Below are 20,881 nucleotides of genomic sequence, written 5' to 3'. Positions count from 1 at the left end.
TAACAAGGTCCTTAAATATTATTACCGATAACATCAGCTAGTGTCAATTAATTCTGAGAAGTTTACTTTATATACTTCATATAATTGTTTCATAATACTACAATTTTATTTTAAAATTTAAAATAAAATTATAATATAAAGAAATATAAAATTTTAAATATAGTATTATTAATATATATAATATTTTATGTATATTTATTAAAAAAAGACCTATAATTAATATATATATATATATATTAATATTATATATATAATATTTTATTTATTAACGGGTTTTTAGTTGACTAGGTCTTCTGGACTTTTGCCGGGTCGGACCGGGTAAAACTGTAAAAGCATATCAGATTTGCGGGCCATTGGGTTTTTGGGTTCCGCGGCTTAAATGATGAGTGCTAGTTCATCATCATCTTTACTGATTTTGAGCTGCGTAGTAGTTCTGATATTCCGATAAAGTTTGAGTACAAATTCTTTTTATGGGCAGGTTCTCATTCTATGCTTGAACGGGGTTTCAACTTTCAAGTTATGAATCAGTTCGCTTTAAGAGAGTAATAACTCGAAATAATCAGTGGGAGCTGCAAAGGAGTGAGGTGGAGAGGAAGCATAAAGATAATGAAAACCAGGTTGCTGAAATTGTTAATGAAAAGTGTGGGGAATCGTAACTATTGTCTCAGCAGTGGAGTCCCAAGAGAGAGAGTAGATTGCGTGGTGATTGGAGCAGGTGTAGTTGGATTATCAGTAGCCAGGGAGCTCGCCTTAAGAGGCCGACAGGTCTTAGTCTTAGACTCTGCTCCCACCTTCGGTACTGTCACCAGTTCTCGCAATAGCGAAGTCATCCATGCCGGCATCTACTACCCTCCTAATTCCCTCAAGGTCTGTCTTTCTCTTAGTCCTCTGCTTGGTTTTTCCAAACAAATAGTCAAATACCCAATGCTTGGTTTTCAAGAAATACCCAATTTCGCAGGCACGCTTTTGCGTAAGAGGAAGAGAGTTGCTGTACAAATATTGCTCTCAGCGTCAGATTCCTCACAAGCAAATTGGTAAACTAATTGTTGCCACTGGACCTTCTGAGATTCAGAAGTTGCATTATTTAATGGATTGTGGGATTAAAAATGGAGTTCATGGTCTGAAAATGATGGAGGGTTCCGAAGCCATGAGAATAGAACCCGAATTGAGATGCTCGAAAGCCTTACTGTCACCAGTTTCTGGGATTGTCGACACACATTCCTTGATGCTTTCTTTGGTGGTAAGCCTTTCTATGTTTCCGGTTTCTTCAACTATGTTTCTATAGCGGGCAGGGGATTAGGTGTTATCTGTTGGTCAGTATTAAAGCTTATTGAAACAGTCTTCACCACCATTTTGATTTAGGGTGACGCTGAGAATGGCGGCACAATCTTCTCCTGTAACACAACTGTAATTGGTGGCCATGTAGAACAAGGTGAATTGTGCCTTCATATTTCTCAAACCAAGCATCTTGAAATGTGCAATGGAAATACTTCACTGCAACCGGAGATTGTACTCATTCCTAAGCTTGTAGTGAACTCTGCTGGCTTGAGTGCCCCTGCTCTTGCTAAGCGATTTGATGGCCTCCAAAGTGCAGTTATTCCCACTGCTTATTATGCTCGTGGCTGCTACTTCACCCTCTCTAATACTGGAATATGTCCTTTCAAACATTTGATATATCCTATACCAGAAGATGGTGGCCTTGGAGTGCATGTGACTTTGGATTTAAATGGTCAGGTCAAGTTTGGCCCCAATGTGGAATGGATTGATGGTATTGACGACGTTTCAAGCTTCCTGAATAAGTAAGATTTCTTTAGTGATTCAATCATATCTTAATTTTGGTGCGCAGAACTTATATGTTCCATATCTTTTGATGCTTCATTTTTTTAAACCACTGCACCATATGCCCGAAATTTGTATGCATGCTTAACGTAAAATAAAAGGCTATATCCTGCAATTTTTTTGTCTAATAAATTGTAGTGTAATAATTTTGATATGACACAAAATGAAGTTTCTGTATTCCACTTAATGTTAATTGAAACGCATGTTCCTTAGGCTTGAAGATTCGATGCAGGTCCTTGTCACTTTTGCTGATAGGTTGTTATAAAGTAAAGGGTCATTAACTTGTATGAAAGTTTTGCTACACCTGTTAATAAAGAGTTGCAACTAAGGTCAAAACTCCTTCAAGTGGAATGCTCATGTTAGTAGGTAAGAAGTCATAGGTCCTAATTACTACCACCATATATATGTACTCATGTATGTGTACTATTGTGTAGACATTCATCCGGTCACTAATATTCTTTTGGGTCATTGGTAAGTGTTAAAATGTAAAAATGAGGTAAACTAATCTTGACTCTAGGGAAAACTTCTCATTGTAATTGCTTCGTTATACTTAGGATGATAATGTTTGAAGTCATCATAAGGTAATGATACAAGTGTTAAACATAGTGTTGTAGGTGGTAACACAAAGCTATATTTGAAAACTGTAAAACCTATCATCACAGAAAAGTATGAGATGCTGTCACTGTTGCATGCCAACACATAGGTCTTTATGGGTAGAAAAATATGATCTGTTGTTGCCTTCATTTTGCATTAGTTTCTTTTTTCCTGTATGCCAATATGAGATAAAATTGTACACACCTTGAAAGTAAGATAATTACTTGGTCCCAGGTTTGATTATTCTGTATGCACGAGTCACATGAAGCTTTTTTACCATGAAATAAAGAAGTACTACCCCAATCTAAAAGATGAGAGCCTCGAGCCAGGTTATGCAGGGATTAGACCGAAGCTTTCAGGTCCTAGACAGCCTCCCGTTGATTTTTTGATACAGGTTATCTTTCAACTATTATCTTCTGCATAAACCTGACATGCTAGATCATGATTTACTTTTTAATACATCCATTCTTGGACTTGCATTTGGGCATAATAACGTTGCATGCTCAGGAATAGTTTTATCAGGTGCATTGCAGCTTTTATCTAGTCTCTTATTTGCATCATACTGATTAACCATTTGTTCAGGAAGTATTGCCACAATACGATCATGTTGAGCAACATTTGTTCTGGTTGTATATTTATATTTAGCAATTCTCCTCTTCTTAGGTCCTAACATAGGTAGCTGATAGCTCAGACGCTCAAGAGTACAATTCCTCCAGTGTTGGCCCATATGGATCCGTTTAATTACTTTTTTCTGGTTATCTAGCATGATTTTAATCTTATAATTCCGAAAGATATTAATACCTTTGTTCAGTTCATTATTAACTCAAATTACGGCTTGGCCTGATTTATCACATTTAACCTCCGTCATCTGGTTAAATAACTGTTTGTGTTAAAATCTTCACACCACTTTCTCTTTCTTTCTTATTCGTGAGCAATCATATCATAATGTTTAATGAACCTTCCCTTTACCAGTAACTATAAATATAATTAGGCAGGACAGATACTAAACTGAGTTAATATAGAATATTAGCTAATAACCATTTTCTTTCTGACAGTGCCATAAGAAATTTTCTATAATAATATATATTGAATAAGCTTCTTAATAAAACGTTTCTTCCCTATATGACCTAGCGAAAGGGTCAGATGATATTTATGTTTATCCAGCATGCTATACTACATCATATATCATGTGAAGAGCCATTTACATGTTATTTTGTCTCTATAGAGGTTAAATTGTAGAGGCACGCATGGTAATACAATCTCACATATATGGCACAACTGGTTCATTGATATATATATATATATATATATATATATATATATATATAGGAGAATTTTCAGGTGCGGCGTCTGTACCTTACGTAAGGTACAGATTCGCCGATTCCGGTGACGACATGCTGCAATGGCGGGGCGGACCCTGACAGCCACACTCCCCACATCTCGGCGGTCCCGTCTGTGCCGGTCAGAGCTCAATCGGCGACCCACGGCGGCCGGAATCGCGAAATCGCTGGAATCTACCCATAAACTTGATTTTTATAGATTCCAGCCGCCGTGGGTTGCCGATTGAGTTCCGGCCGGCATAGACGGGATCGCCCAGAGGTGGGTAGTGCGGTTGTGCTGGTCCGCCACGCCGTTGTGGCCTGGCGTCGCCGGAATCGGGACGTCCGCACCACGTCCGCACCTGAAATGGTCTCTATATATATATATTGTCTAGATTTGCTCTGGAGGGTGGATATTCTTTGGTGCGAGTGCCTGTACTATTTATTAATAAATACTGTAAATTCATATATGCAGGGAGAGGATATTCACGGAATAACTGGTCTTGTCAACCTTTTTGGAATCGAGTCACCTGGCTTAACTTCAAGCATGGCAATTGCCGAGCACATAGCCACAATGTAGACCTACAACATTGCACATTATATGAAGACAATGATTTCTATACTAGGAATGAAGGTGGTGATGAAGTAATGTATCTCATCAAGGTGACTGCAATTTGTATTTCCTTCAACTTAGCCGTAAACACTTTAAAAGAGGCAGCCATGATACCACCACTTATGACACAAGCAAATGATCTCAATTATCGAAAGGCTGCTCTGATGCAGCACACAAGCTGCTAGGTAACCAGGATCATAAGTTCTAAGATTTATAGGTTAAACACTCACTGGTCTTAGGAATTAGAATTCACTCCTAGGTCTTTCACCCCTATGTAGGCTTCACACCTAGTCTAGGCTTCATACCCAGAACACTACAATTTCAAAATATCTCCCAAATTTCTCTGTTTAATCCCATCACAGGATAACTCAAAATGACATATCTTTGTCATTCGGCATTTACATATATTTATTTACACTAGAGCTTATGACTGACATTAACTAGCACTAAACCCTAAACCGTATAACTCCGTTATAGTGGAACTACTCCCACTTACAGACCTCTTACTTGAAATCACAATAAGAATATAGAGAATGCATTTTACACGCAAAGTAGGTACTATAAAACAATGACTAATCGGTTTAATTTGAACGGCGGGGGACAAAATTGTTTTTAGAGGTAAAGTTTATGGAGTAATAAGTATTTGTCCTAAGAGATTTATTTAGATAGATGATAAGAAAGTAAAAGATAACAAATTGATTCCTTTTTCTCCTATAAACTCTCCCATTCAAAATTAAATACAGGGATTCACGTTCTAATATCAGTTGAGTAAGTATGTTGGTTTATGATGTAAATTAAAGGTTTTTTTTATGAGAACACGTTCTTCCGCATGTGTCTTAACGCGTGTAGGAAGGATAGTTGAAAATAAAGAAAAATTGTGATAGTGAGGCAAAAAGAAACATACTATTAGAGTTTTTGTTGCTAGTGGGAATTTTTCAAATCTTTTTTTTTTTTGAAAGTGGGAAAGATTCCAAAAAAAAATCTGAGATAATGAGTTTACTCATGATAAAGAAAAGAAAATTAACACAGTAACACTTGGCGCGTTTGAGAAGGAAATTACGGTGTGCGCGTTGTGGTCGGCGTTGCCAATTGGCCGGAAAAAAAATAAAAAAATAGTGAAAATGTGGCCATTGGCCTGCTCTTTGGCTCCATTTGAAAACGGCCCGTTTACCACTTTGCAGGCCTCTCCGAATACAATCCACCAATCAAAGCCAACCAACTACTTAATATCAGTCGTCGAGCCGATTCTCCATCCTCTCTCTCTCTCTCTATTCTGGAGGTGCGCCTCTCAATCTCTCTCTCTCTCAGTTTCTCGTTAGAGGCCTTCGATTTCAATTCTGTAATCATCTGGTGCTTGTTGTTATTGTTGTTGTTGAATTCAGAGGCGCGGGTCAACCATGTACCACGCCAAGAAATTCTCGACGGCGAGCTTAGTCCCGCATAAACAACCTCAGAGTTCTGAGCAGCTGGCGAGTGATTCATCACTGAAAAACCCAACTCCTTGTGCTTCTAATTCCGCTTCCGGTTCCGCTTCCGCCGGAAACGGCAAACAACGCCTCCGCTGGACCTCCGATCTCCACGACCGCTTCGTCGATGCCATCTCTCAGCTTGGTGGACCAGATAGTGGGTATCTTCTTTCAGTAGTGCATTTCTGTTTGTATATCAACTATTGATCCTAATCAATTTGCCTTTTTTTTTTTGGAAGAACTTGCATTCCTTAAAATCCCATCTTGAATTCTCGGGGTCAAGTGGTAAGGGTTTAAAGGGAGGGTGGGAATTTGTGCTGCTTATATTGTTTGATAGGACTCTTTTGATGTGTTAGTTAGTTCATGACTCTTGACTGCTAAAATGGATGCACTCTGAAAGTTCTTTGTTTAAATAGTTTGAAGGTTGTGTACATATGTATATCTCATGTGTTACAGCCAGTGATCGTTATGTTGCTGATCGAAGATGGATCTTTCAGTTTATGGCCATAAATTCTTGAACCTCTTGTGTGAGTTTGAGCTTTTAAAGCTATTTTTGTATATGTTTGTGGGAATTCAGATCCATTGTGAGTTGCTAAGGAGACAAGGTGCATAAAGTTTCACTTTACTGGAATTCAATGTCATTTGTAGTTCCTTCTCACTCCTGCAGGATAGTGTAAATTGTGACTTCCAGGTTTGAAATTGTTATTGACCAAAGAGAAAAAGGTTTGAAATTGTGATGCTGGACTTTTAGGGAAGCTTGCCGCACAAGGGTTAGTATGTAGGATTTAGGGTTTTAATGTCGCGGATAATGATTGTTTTGGAAGAGTAAATAACTAGAACTTTATGAAAACAAGGATAGGACTGCCAACATCACGCTAGTAGGGTTTCTGTCATTCACATAGGGTTACGTTGCAATCACTGAAACCTAGAGCAAAGTAAAAGTTTCATTTTTATTAACTTAGATAGAGAGGCTAAGATAATTCTAGAACGAAAAACTCCTTGTAAAAAATCCAAAAACTCATAACCTTCCCATTGAGAACAAGTCCCAAAGAAGTCAACTGGTAAACTCTAAACTTAACAGCCTTTACTAAAATTTCCCAAACCATGAGAGATCCCAACAAGGCCTATCATTGTTTTATACCAAGTCAGACCTTTGGCCTTGAATCCTTTTTACGAGGTCTTGGATGACCTTTTACACTTGATTGTTTTTGTTGTAGACAGCAAGGAAATCTTATAAACTTTCTATGTCCACTGATATGTTAAGTTGTAGCTGAACTATTGTCAACCTGTGAGTTAGAATTTTCCTATTAGAGTAAATCAAATCAGTTTTTGGACATCAAAATTTTAAGAATTATGTTTTACTCTGTTTTTCATATTGCGCAGTAGTATTAGTGTATCTATATATCTTTGATACTTTTTTTTTTTTTTTGTAATTCTAACTTTGGTTATGAGTTTCTAGCTTCTTTCTATGTGTTGTACTTGTTTGTAGGGGAAGTCATGTGCATATTGTTCTTGATATCCATAACATGAAAGTCAATAACGTACATACCACATGTAGTACAGTTGCACACTTGTTAGATACACATGATTTTAAACACAGAACATGAAATAGAAGTGAGTACTGCAAGAAAAAGAAATAAAAGCAAATTACTAATTCCGTTCGGTACTATGCTGGTGTTCAGCAATAATATGTTGAGATTTTCTGGTATGTATGAGTGTGTGAACATTTCTGTCTCAGTGTGTTTCTTATGTATGTTGGATTGACATGTAATAAATTTGAGTGCATTGGATTGCAGTTAGTCATTTTTTTTTTTGGCTTTTGTGATGTGGGTAAAATGTGATGCATATTGCAGTTAAGTTTTGTATTTGGGCCCTAGTATACTTGTGCAGAACTGGTCGTGCCACACTAGTGTTTGACAATAATATCCGTCACCAGGCTAAATGTTTTTCCAATTTTCTTTAGGGGCCACACCTAAAGGTGTTCTGAGAGTGATGGGTGTTCCTGGTTTAACCATATATCATGTGAAGAGCCATTTACAGGTGCGACCACCCTACTATGATACAGTATTACCATGTTTTATTTTAAAACGTATTCTAAGTCATTCTCATTGTTGTTTTCATTAGAAGTATCGTCTTGCAAAGTATCTGCCAGACTCTCCAGCTGATGGTAAAGTCTCCCTCTATCTCTTTATCTTATTTTAGTGAAAGCATTTTCTTCTTTTTTTCCGCTGTATGGAAATATGAACATGAATTTGATAAGTGTTCAACTACTAGGTTCTAAAGATGAGAAGAAAGGTTCTGGAGACAGTCTCTCTTGTTCAGATTCTTCTCCGTGAGTACCCTTTCCTCAGCTAATATCTTTACATCACCAAAACCATCCTATCTCTTTACATGCTTAATCCCGTATCCTATGCAGTATATGATATTTTATACAGAATATTTTCCTAATTTCAGTGGGGTGCAAATTAATGAGGCATTAAGGATGCAGATGGAAGTTCAGAAGCGACTTCATGAACAACTTGAGGTAATTTCAGCCAAGCCACAAATATGAGTATGGATTTGATTTGTGGGTCAGCCTGCCAACTAAAAAATTACTCATTCAACCCTAGGTTCTATTAGTCTAGTTCAATGTCCAAAATGGTCAGTCTGTTTCTGTGTATTACATTTCCCCTTTTTACTGCTTGTAGTATAAATCAATAAGTCATATACAACTAATATCTAGTTGTAATTCTTGTCAGATCATATGTTGTGCTTTTTGTAGCATAAAATGCGTTAAATGGATAAGCGGGTTGGATCAGGTAACCTGTTTATTCGATGGGTTGTGTTTTGGATTTGGATAAATCAATACATCTATTAAAAGGGTCGTTCTTGGGTATGCATATTCCCACATGCCTATTCCGTATGGTCTTTTTTTGAGTAATGAATAGTGGTATTCGCCTAGGAAGCACGGAAACGCGGGGGAAGGTGCGTTTCCCGCTTCCGAAGCGGAACCGCGACGGAAACGCGCGGAAACGCCCGCAAACGCTTTTCCAGAAAAAGGTGTTTTGGAAACGCGAGTTTCCGATAAAATAAGGTTTTTTATGTTTTTTTTTCTAAATTTTTTTTTCTAAAAAATGAAGGGCTAGACCTACTTTCGTCGAGTCAAATGACTCATTTCGACATATTTTCGACCTCCCGTTGAGTCGCCGACCCTCCCTCCCTCTTGTTCATACTTAGATCTCTCATTATATTTGTGTTATTTCGAATGTAGAACACTAAGTTATTTAAGTTATTTGAGACTTTGAGTTACTTAAATTAAAAATTTGTTATTATGTTTATTTTTTTGTATAATTTATATATATATATTTGTTATAATTTTTATTTTAACGTTTCCAAAACGTATCCGCTTCCTAAAAAATTTGAAAAAAATGCTTCTGCGTTTCCAAATGTTTCGCTTCCGCGTACCCGTACCCGATTCCGTGCAGCGTAGGTATTCACATATTTGAATTCCTCTTAAATCACTTGCAGTATTTTTTTTTTCTTTTTTCTTAATCATATTATTCCTTACTTTTCACCGTAAGTTCCTTATGAGCAGTGTTTTAGTACTGCACAGATCTGACAGGTTTTTATTTTATTTTTTATTTTCAAGTTGTGGTCATCAGTGGATTTAGTTTTCCATGAATAAAGCATGGTTTTCTTTCCTGCTTTTGTACTGCATTGATAGTGTTGCTTTAATAACAGGTCTTTTTCTCTTGGGTGGTGGTCTCACTTCTCTGGAATTAGTTATCCCTATTGAAAGATAAAACATTGATCCAACACAAGATTTGTGAACTTCTACTTACATTCTTCCAATTAGCCTAGAAAGTGAAATATTTGACTGGTGGCATATAGTAGGGGTGAGCATCTTTGTGTTCAAGCACCCAACCTGATCCTTTGCTAATTTATATCTTTCGTATAGTTAGTTTGGTGTGTGTGTGTGGCCTCAATGCTTATTTTCACTGTGAGACCTCAATGTGTGAACCTTTATTTTTAGTTTGTCATGTACCCCTGTTCCTTTGTTACATAGTTCTACAGCAAAGAGAACCAATGGGTTGCGTACATGTGTATTATTTAAGACTTCCTCTATTGCCCCTCTTTGTTTTCCTTCAGCCTGGCATTGGTTGCTTTTGTAATTGGTTTATTGCAATTTCACCCTTGTATGAGATATACCTTAAAAGCAATGAAGAAGAATAATCAGAGAGAAGTCATGTTCAGGATATTAGTGGCTACAGTAGAAGTTAGCACTGCTGAGTTCCAGCACGGTATCATTTCTAGCTCAGCAATGAATAATTTGGATGTGTCTAGGTCTATCCTGGGAAAGTTTGTGGGTTGGTCAAATGATATGGTCTTTTAGAAGAGAAATGTTTGTAAGGGATTGGTGGGTGAGCAGCATGGTGGTTGTACAAGTTTCACTCATTGCTTAATTAGTGGCTACAGTAGAAGTTAGCACTGCTGAGTTCCAGCACGGTATCATCTCTAGCTCAGCAATGAATAATTTGGATGTGTCTAGGTCTATCCTGGGAAAGTTTGTGGGTTGGTCGAATGATATGGTCTTTAAGAAGAGAAATTTTTTTAAGGGATTGATGGGTGAGCAGCATGGTGGTGGTACAAGTTTCACTCATTGCTTAATTGACATGTTGTATGCTAATGCTATTTTTATCACTTGCGAAATTGTATCCAAATCTAAGGACTGCCTAAAAAATAGTAACTGACTGTTCCTTCAAGCACTTTATTACATTGCAAGAAACCGTAACTGTTTTTGGGTGTCCTTTGAGGATCAGATGCAAGCTTCATTATATACCATTGAAGCTTGTAATAAATTGTTCATGTGTTGCTTTCATTGTTTTTCTATGTTCCCTTTCAGTTGTCTCAATAATACATGTGCTAGGTTGTGTGGGAAGTTTTTCTTTTAATTATGGCCGTTATACCTTATGGCTATTTTAAAAATTGACTAATAAGTTTGAATATGTTCAGGTTCAAAGACAACTACAGATGAGAATAGAGGCTCAGGGGAAGTACTTGCAGAAGATCATTGAGGAGCAACAGAAACTTGGTGGCGTCCTAAAAGGGTCTGATGCATTACCATCAGCAGAAGATAAGCAAAAGCCATCCCAGTTGGAGACACCTAGTGATGCATCTACAATGTTGTCATCTCCCCGAAAAAAACACAGGATGGATGATTTGTTGCCAAGTGATCGCACTGCGTCTGATCTGCCTCCAAAAGCTGACCAGAAAAATGAATTTGTTGGTCAGTGGGATCGGGACATCTACCCTGGTGATGGTGGATGTGGTTTCAACTTGCAAACAGAATTAAAAGGGGCAGAAGCTGGCGTTGCTACCCATAAAGGGCCTCTGGAGCTACGTCCCTTGTGTGATTCAGAACAATAGGGATTTCAGCTGATAGTGTTTGATGAATGCTGGCACCAGCAATTATAAACTATGCTATGTATACCACGTATAAAGAACTCCAGTCCATTTGTAATTATACAATGTATGCGCTACTTCTATTTTCTCTCACATTTAGTGCAAGTAGTAGAATGTATTTTCCAACTCAATGCAATGCGATGGTTTCATGCAGTGCTGTAGTTTCTGGATCTGATGTTTGAGAATTCTCATATACGTTGGTGGTTAAAGCATGGACTTAGAAACATCTTATTCTGATTGATTGATGTTTTTGCCTTGGGACACAAGAATGACAAGATACGAGCTAAGCAGCATGTGGATGGGATTGTAGAAGGGTGAAATATAAGGAATAAAATCAAAGAACTATTCGACGTTTCAATCATCGATGCAAGTGGACACACAATTTCAATTTGAATGAAAGAAAACATATCACACGCTTTATCCAAAGGGAAAGGAAAGCAAAGCATGGGAGAATAAGACGAGAGATGGGAACAGGAGGCTGCTGCATCTGTTGCATCTATGCATAGAATGATGTTGCATGAGGATTAGACAAATGAGAGCTGCGTGGTTTATTGGGTAAGGGTGGCCTACTCCCCACATGCTTCATCACCTCATCACCAACAGCCACAGCAGCGCCACCACTACTCACTAGTCTCACTGGGTTAGGCCCCACGCTCACCGCCTTCTCCCATCGACAGCTCAACAACCCATAACTCCCCCCTGCTGACGACGACCGTCGTGATCTGCTAGTCTTTTCCAGCTCATCGTGATGGTAATCTGCTTCCGACGATGTGCTGGGCCGGTCCAACCCCTCTGCGGTGGTCACACTCCAGTCTATGCTTGCTTCACTAGGCTCGTAGCAGTACTGATCGGCTGATGAAGGCGTCATTGGCTCGATATCTAAGCTGCTTCTCCGGCGATACAAACCTCTAATAGCATTAAAACTGGGAGCATCATCTTCCATTGAGTCCCTGCGGTAGTTGTTGTACTGGTGGTACAACGCTGATGTGTAGTTGTTGGCAGTAGCTGTTGTTTGAGTACTAGCAGAGAAGCTTTCAATCTCAAATAAGTCAGAACTTGCGTCGCTTCCCAAATCGTCGTCATTGTTCATAATCACTCTGGATTTGGGAGGACTTCCAGGGAATGTGAGACCAGTAGTACTTGAGTGATCAGTAATAGTAGGCTTGCGGATTGAAATAGTTGTGGATGATTGTTCTTCAACACTAGTAGTCAAGGGTTCCGCACCTTCTCTTACCAGAGCTGGTTCTTGTTTTAAAGTTGCAGGCTGCTGCAACTTCAACACTGGGGACGATGAGGACCACGATGTGCCCCTCCCGTTCAGTTTCAATATGGGAAAACTAAAGGCGTTGGTATGTTGAGGTTGCAACTCCCCAGCAGCAGGAAGTGGCCTGCATAAACGATTATGAGGGTTTCCAGCTGAGGGTAACTTAATTGTCAGCTGCTCCTCCCAACGACGACGACGTTCTTCGCCCCACATCACATGCTGGTCTTCACGCGCTGCCATCACCGATTTCGACATAGGTGTTTGATTTCTGAGATCCAAGGAAATACTTCTGGGGGCTGCTGCTGGGAAATGTGATGGTGAGGTTGTCTTAGCCGGTTGCTGTGATGAGGACATTTTATCTTCAACTCGAACTGATTTCTTGCTTGAGCATGGACATCTTCTCGGAAAACTAAACCACCTCACCCTCGGAGAAGACGAAGAAGACGACGGCGATGGCGCCATTCCTCTACTTTTCTTCTGATCATGGTGTTGCGTAGGACTCCGCAATGAAACTGCAACTGTACCAGCAGGATGGGATAACAAACCAGTCTGGCTGTTCCAACTGGCTTCAGATGAAGCCGTCGGCGTAGCAGCAGCATGGAAAGACCGGGCTCTGTAGTTATTCCGTGCCATGTTAATACTGGAGTACTCATCATGAACGGATGAGGAAGCCCACGAGAATCTGGGGGGCTGCTCCATGTTGTCGACGGTGACATTGTTGCCCAAATGAGATGAAACTGCTCTGTAATTGATAGCAGTAGCAGGATTATTGTTCTTCGTGTTGTTGGTCACCTTTTGGGCATCAATGATGGTCTCGTTGAAGTACTTCTGGGCCTCAAAAATGCTTATTTCAGTGGAATCATCGCCCGCCGCAACGCCATCCTTTTCATGATCTGGTCTGCCATACGCAGAGAAGGCTGCATTTCTGTCTCCAATGTTGCTGCTGCTGCCACTACTGACCCCTTTTGATCGATCCATTATTCCCCTAATTTCCTCTTTATTTTATTTTTTCTTCTTTCTTTGGCTATCGAAAGAAAGAAAGATTGGATCGTAAATTGGGGAAATTATGTATTTTGAATGGCCTGTCCCTTTCAGTACTTGGTGCTGCAACAGCATATCAATATTTATACACAATCAACAGGCCTACAACTGACGCTTGTGTACAAAACTTTAATATAGATTGTGATCATCGAGCAATCATGAAGCAATTTTCGTTTACACTATGTAAATTCATAGCACAAGAGATACAAACTCCATTGCCCATTCCTCAAACCCAAAGATCGGGGTATGATTCCATTGTCGCCATAATCTAATCGCTCAAGAACAACCTAAATGGCCTTAAAAATTCGGTCGTTGCTCGATGGAGCTCTTGGTTACGGACTTACCTGTAAGCTAGGCACGATTTTTGTATTGCAAAACAATAACTAGAAGGCTCGTTACATCACGTACCCAGCTCTACAATATAAGTTGAGCAGTAGCTACAAGCACCATGACCGGAACCTTCACTAATTACAAACTGGCTCAAAATAAGCATGCAACAATAGAAATGGACTGGGGTTTGTTTTGATATTGTTGTGACCTTGTGTATCGGTTACTAGGCATGGGTTTTCACTTTTCAAACGTTGATTCCAAGTATTTACCAAAAAAAAAAACGTTGATTCCAAGTATTAAAATCAATATAGGAGGGTCTTTTTTATTTTTATTTTTATGAAATGACTTCAATACCAGGCTTGCAAACTCAGATTGATAAAACTTTTAAGAAATAATAATAGGCTTTCCAAACTTCAGCAGACACTAGTCAATAACTTAAAATAAGAGTCCAGGCTTTTGATATTACAAGCATTTTCAGAGGACAAGGGAAGAGGCTTCCCATTCGTTTCATTACACTCGGCCATCAGTTGACAACGGGGTCTAATATTTTACTAGAACCCGCCGCAAAAGTTTTACACAATTACTCTTGTTAAATCATGTATTTGTCTAAATATTAGTTAGTTAGCTCGTTTTCTGTACACTGACACGTGTCAGTCTTTCATAGATCTCTTCAGCTCTTATATTGTTGTCTGTAACAGAATTCATTCATTAAGCCAATACAAACTTTTCTTCATCTTCTTCATTTTCTCTGCAACTCATATATGCAAAACCCTAGCTTTCATGGTATCGAGAGCCTAGGTTCACGATCGTGGTGCTTCGCGGTCATTCCTTACAGATCATACTTGCTTGGATCGAGCTCTGGTTCATTCTCAAGATAAGTTTTCTTTGTTCTTCAAGCTCAAAATTGAAGTTGTTGTGTGAAATTCAAGTTTCTGTTGCTAATTCTTACATCGAAGCTGTGGATTCTTGTGTTGAGTTGATTACTATTAGTAGTTTTTGCAAATCATATATAGAATTGTTCATATCTAAAAAAAAAAAATCCCAATCTTGAAACCCTAGCTTGAGCTCAAGTCTTTGTTAAGCTTCCGCCGTATAATTCTTGCTTCTAGCTCTCAATTTCATACTTAAAACTCTTCAGAAGTTGTTGATTCTGTTCAACTCAGTCATCATGAACTCATCCCCTAATTCCCAACCTCAAATTTCTTCACACACTACTGTGTACCTCCCAAATATCCTCCTTGATGCCTCGAACTATCCTTCTTGGCTCTTTCGTGTGGAATCTTTCCTTTGCAGCCAGAATCTTTTTGGATTTGTTGATGGAATGCTAAGGTCTCCTGATCAATTTATTCAATCTGAGAATGGCAATGTCATAAACCCTGAATATGTTGTTTGAAAAGCTCAAGATCAGAGCATAGTCAACATGATTGGTCAAACTCTTGGCTCTGTGGCTGTGAGATGTGTTGTTGGCAGTAAATCTGCACATGATATGTGGTCTAGGTTGAAGGACAAGTTTGCTGAAGCTAGTAAGCACAATATTCTTCAATTGAAATATAACTTGCAGAGTATTAAGAAAGGCTCAGATGATATAGAAACCTATTTGGATAAGTTCAAGAGTGCTAAGGATGCTTTAGATACTGTTGAATGCTACATGATGATGAAGATGTGGTTATGGCTATCCTTAATGGTTTGCCTAATGAGTATGCTGCTATCAAGACTGTGATTCGTACTCAGTATACTTGTGCTCCTATCAATCAGATCAAGACTCTCCTCAAAGCTGCAGAGATGGATATTGCCTCTGATAATCAGAACATTCAGACTCTTTTGTCAGCCATGCTAGCTAATCTCAATGTCACCCCAAAATCAGGGCCTTCTAGCTTTGTGTCAAGCCAAAGTGGCGCTGCTTCTACCACTCACATGTCCACTCCTAGTCTAAATAGCAATTCTAGCTCTCATCATGCTCATGTTATTCCTCCAAGGTTTAATCCTCCAAGCTTCAGCCCTTATGCTCCTATGTTCCCATATGGTTTTCCTGCTATGACTGGTTTTCCTATGTTTAATCCAAATGGTATGAGTGGTATGTTTGCTGGCAGAGGCAGTGGTAATCAAAATGGTAATGGTGGTCACAATCATGGTGGTTACACTCATGGTGGAAGGAATGGAAATGGTAATGCAAGCAGAGGCAATCAAATGAGGAACAATAATGCAAACAATAACAATGGAGGGTTCAATGGTAACAACTACAATGGTGGGTTTAAGAACAACAATGGTAATGGTGGTGCTTCCAGTTCTAGTGTTGTGTGTCAATGGTACAACAAGACTGGCCACGTTGCCAAAAATTGCAGGTCTCTTCCTTCTAGCAATAATCAGCAGGGCAACAAAAATGAGCTTTGTCAGTTCTGTGGTCTGAGGAACCACATTGCAAACAACTGCTACTTCATCATTGGTTTCCCTAATCAGTAGAGTCAACAAGACGATCACACTGCCATGTTTGCTGCTAATTCCATTGGTCCTCAATACTGGCTTCAGACACAGGAGCCTCCAACCATATGACAAACAATCTGCAGATGCTGAACAATGTCATTCCATATCCTTCAGATGAAGGTGTTCAAATTGGCGATGGTAAACAATTGAGTATCTCTCATTCTGGTGATACCAAATTGGGATCACTAAAATTAAATAATGTTCTCTATATTCTTGATATAGTTGCTCACCTTTTGTCAATCTATCAACTTTGCAAACAAAATAATTGCTCAATGTGGTTTGATGATATTATGTGTATAATACAGGACAAGGTGCATGTCAAGATTCTGTTCAAGGGACTGAGTAAGCAAGGTCTTTATCCAATTCCATTCAACATTCCTCTAGTAAACAAGCATGGGTCAGCTTCAGTATCTTCTACTTCCTCAGCAAATAAAAGTTATAGTATAGTCTCTGAGCTCTCCAAGTCATCTTCTCCATCAGCCTTTATTGGTAAGCATGTCAAAGCTTCTCTTTGGCATCAGAGATTGGGTCATCCTACAAATGAAGTTGCCAAGCTAATGATGCAGAAGAATGATCTTAGTATTACTACAGATAGTGATAGTATGGTGTGTGAGTCATGTTTGTTAGGAAAATTTCACAAACTTCCTTTTCAAACATCTGTTTTTAGAAGTAGCAAACCATTTGAACTTGTACACTCAGATGTTTGGAGTCCAGCTCCACATCTATCCATAGATGGTTTCAAGTATTTTGTTTTATTCATTGATGATTGTACAAGGTTCACTTGGTTGTTTCCAATGAAAAATAAAACTGAAGTGCTTTCTTACTTCAAATCTCTATGTGTTATGATCTCTACTCAATTCTCTTCATCTATTAAGATTTTTAGAAGTGATGGTGGAGGAGAATTTGTCAATAAAAATGTCAAGGAATTTTTGTCTGCAAATGGGATATTGCATCAGATTTCTTGTCCATATACTCCTGAGCAAAATGGTGTCTCAGAGAGAAAAAAATAGACATATAAGAGAGACAGCAGTGACACTTATGCAACATGCTTCATTACCTGATAAGTTTTGGTATCATGCTTGTGCTACTTCTATTTTTCTGATTAACAGAATGCCAACATCTGTGTTAAACATGCAGTCTCCATATGAAGCATTGTATAAAGCTACTCCAAAGATTGATATGCTCAGGGTTTTTGGATGTTCTTGTTACCCTTTGTTGACTCCTTACAGAAGTAATAAGTTGCAGCCTAAAACTATAAGATGTGTGTTTATGGGATTTGCTGCGGGCTATAAAGGATATATGTGCTACAGTCCTGCTAACAGAAAGTTCTTTATCTCTAGACATGTATTTTTTGAGGAATCAAAGTTTCCATATGCTGAAGGTGATGCAAGGAAAATTATTGCTCAAGAAAAGATTTCTTAGCCTTGCTCTTCTATTACTCAGTCCCATACTTCTCCAATCTTGCCTGCACTTGTCACTGTATCAACTTCAGGATCAGGTCACATCTCAACTCAGACTGATATTTCAAATATTCATAATTGTCATATTTCTACTCATGATGCAGCAAACACCTCAAGTGCTATGAATGAAATTTACTCTGAACCTCATGCTGTCAGAAATGCTTGTGAATTTGTGCATAATGATCTAGAAATTTTCTTGCTCCAAATTCTGATGGAACACAATCTGTATTTCATCCCCAGACTGACACTAATATTCAGTTTTCTCATAGTGATGGCTTGTTCTCTTTATCTACTCAGCCTGGAAATGGAGCTGTCTCTGTGGTTCTTCAACAAGCTTCATCTTATTGTCCTACAAGCAATATTTCTGAAACTAATATTCTTGATCCTATTGAGGGTATTGCCGCTCCTCAAAATGAGCATTCCATGGCCACAAGATCTAAACGAGGTATTTCTAAGAAGAAGTGCTATGCTGCTCTTTTATCTCATGTCAGTTTTGATCCCAGTACTACTGAACCTCAGAACTATAAATCAGCATTAAAAATTTCTGAATGGAAACAGGCCATGGAGGAGGAGTTTTCAGCCTTACAAAATCAAAACACTTGGACTCTTATGCCATTACCTCCAGATAAAAATTTGGTATCTTGTAAATGGTTGTTCAAAGTTAAAGAGAAATGCAGATGGCTCTATAGCTCGGCACAAAGCTCGATTGGTGGCTAGAGGATTTAGTCAAGAGTATGGGGTGGATTATGATGAGACGTTTTCTCTTGTGGTTAGACACACAACAGTGAGGTTAATTCTGTGCATTGCAGCTAATCAAAATTGGAAGCTTCATCAAATGGACGTTAAAAATGCTTTCTTGCACGGATTATTATCTGAGGAGGTGTATATGGCTCAACTAGGAGGGTTTGTTGATCCTAACAGACCTAATTATGTTTGTAGGTTAAATAAATCTCTCTATTTAGACAAGCCCCTAGAGCTTGGAATGAGAGGTTCACCAGCTTTCTGCCAAAAATTGGTTTCAATTCTTCCTATGCAGATCCCAGTCTGTTTGTCAAGTATGAAAATTCTCAATGTGTGTTTCTGCTTCTATATGTTGATGACATTATCAGCACAGGTTCTTGTGAACATCTAATATCATCGGTGAAGGTTGCTCTTCAAGTTGAATTTGAAATGAAGGATTTGGGTCAGTTACACTTCTTTCTTGGCCTTGAAATTCAATATACTCCATCAGGTTTATTTGTGTCATAAAGGAAATATGCCAGGGATCTTATTCATAAGGCAGGGTTGGATGATTGTTATGCACACACAACGCCATGCAAGTCTGGTTTAAAACTTATTCAAGGTGAAGGTGTTCCTCTTTAAAATCATGAAATTGTTCAATTCAGAAGTCTAGTTGGTTGTCTTCAGTATTTGACTTTCACAAGACCTGATATTTCTTATGCAGTAAACTCAGTTTGTCAATTTCTGCATAATCCAACTGATATTCACTTATATGCTGCAAGAAGAATCATCAAATATGTTAAAGGCACAGTTGATCAAGGAATTTATTTCAGGAGGGGTGCTGATTCTTCTATTTGCTCATTCAAACTACAAGCTTACTGTGATGCAGATTGGGCTGGTGATCCTAACGATAGAAAGTACCACATGTTTTGTGATTTTGTTAAATGACTCTCCTATCTCTTGGTGTAGTAAGAAACAAACTGCTGTATCCAGATCTTCTACTGAAGCAGAATATAGAAATATGACTGACACTACTTCTGAGATAATGTGGCTAAAGATGCTCCTACATGATTTAAATATCAAGCTAAGTGACACTCCAATCTTGCATTGTGATAATATTTCTGCCTTGGCTCTTGCCACAAATCCAGTGTATCACTCCAAACTAAAGCACATTGAGGTTGATGTCCATTTTACGAGGAATCAAGTCAAAGCAGGCTATATGAAGGTTCAGGGGGGTGTATTCAATCTAGATTTCAAATGATTTTGTTTGAATTCATATAATCTGTGGAGTTTTACTGAATTGCATAATCCATGGATTATTTAAACTCTGTATGGATTTGAGAAGAATCGATTGTATTGTATTTGGAAGATTTTAATAGATTTTACGATGGTATGTTGGCAAGATTTACTAGTTACTTACATCCTTATTAATTTTATACATACATGTTAAGCAATAACAAACATCCCTATGTATTATTAGGGATTAATATCTCATTTTTACATAATCCTAAAGTCACATGAGTTTGATTCAATTCTATAAACTTCCATAAGCATCGATAAAACAAAGGTACAAGATCAATATCACAACGGTGCAACTATCTTGAATGAGGATCAAAGATATAATAACAATTTTATAAACTTTCACCCAATTAACATTCAATAGTATTTTAAAATCTGAAATTTGATTGTTATACAATTGATTTTTTTAGCAAAACAACTATTTAAACAATTATAAAAACAACCATCATTTCTTTTGTGCTTACAACAATTATACCAAATCATAAGAAAAACCCAAAAAATTGATTTGAGCAATTAAAATAAAACACATGATTAGTGAGAAAGAGAGAGAGAGAGAGAGAAAATACATCAAAATCTCATGTCTAGATGCTTGATTTCTAACAAGCATAATATAGTGTGAAAATGCTTCAAAATCCAACAAAATCAACTAATAAATGAAATCATTCAAAATCAATCTATTTTTGAATACCACTATAATTCATAGGAGTTTTTGAAATCTTAATTGAATACCTTGAGATTTCAATGGATTGTTTAAAATCTTAATTGAATACCACAAGATTTCAAAAGATTCTTAAAATACAAGAAAATCCTATAGAATCCTAGTTGAATACACCCCCCTCAATTTGTATCCACCAGATTTCAACTTACTTGCTGATGTGTTTACAAAAGGACTATGTTCTCCTCAACATACTTTTTGTGTAACAACTTGAGGCTATGCAACCCAACTCAAGTTGAGGAGGGGTGTTAAATCATGTATTTGTCTTAATATTAGTTAGTTAGCTCGTTTTCTGTAC

At 38.1% G+C, this 20,881-nt stretch overlaps 3 protein-coding genes across 3 annotated transcripts; 2 read left to right on the top strand and 1 right to left on the bottom strand.

Annotated features, from left to right (window-relative positions):
- Window positions 1-439: 439 nt before the first annotated feature.
- LOC126788609 (L-2-hydroxyglutarate dehydrogenase, mitochondrial) lies at window positions 440-4,465 on the top strand. Its single transcript, XM_050514622.1, has 5 exons — window positions 440-867; window positions 959-1,240; window positions 1,363-1,799; window positions 2,668-2,827; window positions 4,228-4,465. The coding sequence occupies exons 1-5, from the start codon at window positions 607-609 to the stop codon at window positions 4,330-4,332; spliced, it is 1,245 nt and encodes a 414-aa protein (XP_050370579.1). The 5' UTR covers window positions 440-606; the 3' UTR covers window positions 4,333-4,465.
- Window positions 4,466-5,715: 1,250 nt separating this feature from the next.
- LOC126788774 (myb family transcription factor PHL7-like) lies at window positions 5,716-11,426 on the top strand. Its single transcript, XM_050514788.1, has 6 exons — window positions 5,716-5,988; window positions 7,795-7,871; window positions 7,956-7,998; window positions 8,106-8,163; window positions 8,286-8,355; window positions 10,824-11,426. Exons 1-6 carry the CDS (start codon window positions 5,763-5,765, stop codon window positions 11,235-11,237), a joined length of 888 nt encoding a protein of 295 aa, XP_050370745.1. The 5' UTR covers window positions 5,716-5,762; the 3' UTR covers window positions 11,238-11,426.
- A 99-nt stretch (window positions 11,427-11,525) lies between these two features.
- On the bottom strand, window positions 11,526-13,515 carry LOC126804091 (protein PHYTOCHROME KINASE SUBSTRATE 4). Its single transcript, XM_050531865.1, has one exon. It carries the CDS (start codon window positions 13,513-13,515, stop codon window positions 11,770-11,772), a length of 1,746 nt encoding a protein of 581 aa, XP_050387822.1. The 3' UTR covers window positions 11,526-11,769.
- Between the last annotated feature and the right edge of the window lie 7,366 nt (window positions 13,516-20,881).

Source organism: Argentina anserina, chromosome 1, assembly GCF_933775445.1.
Source record: "Argentina anserina chromosome 1, drPotAnse1.1, whole genome shotgun sequence".
NCBI lineage: Eukaryota > Viridiplantae > Streptophyta > Magnoliopsida > Rosales > Rosaceae > Argentina > Argentina anserina.
The sequence above is the reverse complement of the archived record's forward strand: the minus strand, read 5'-3'. Positions and strand labels throughout refer to the sequence as shown.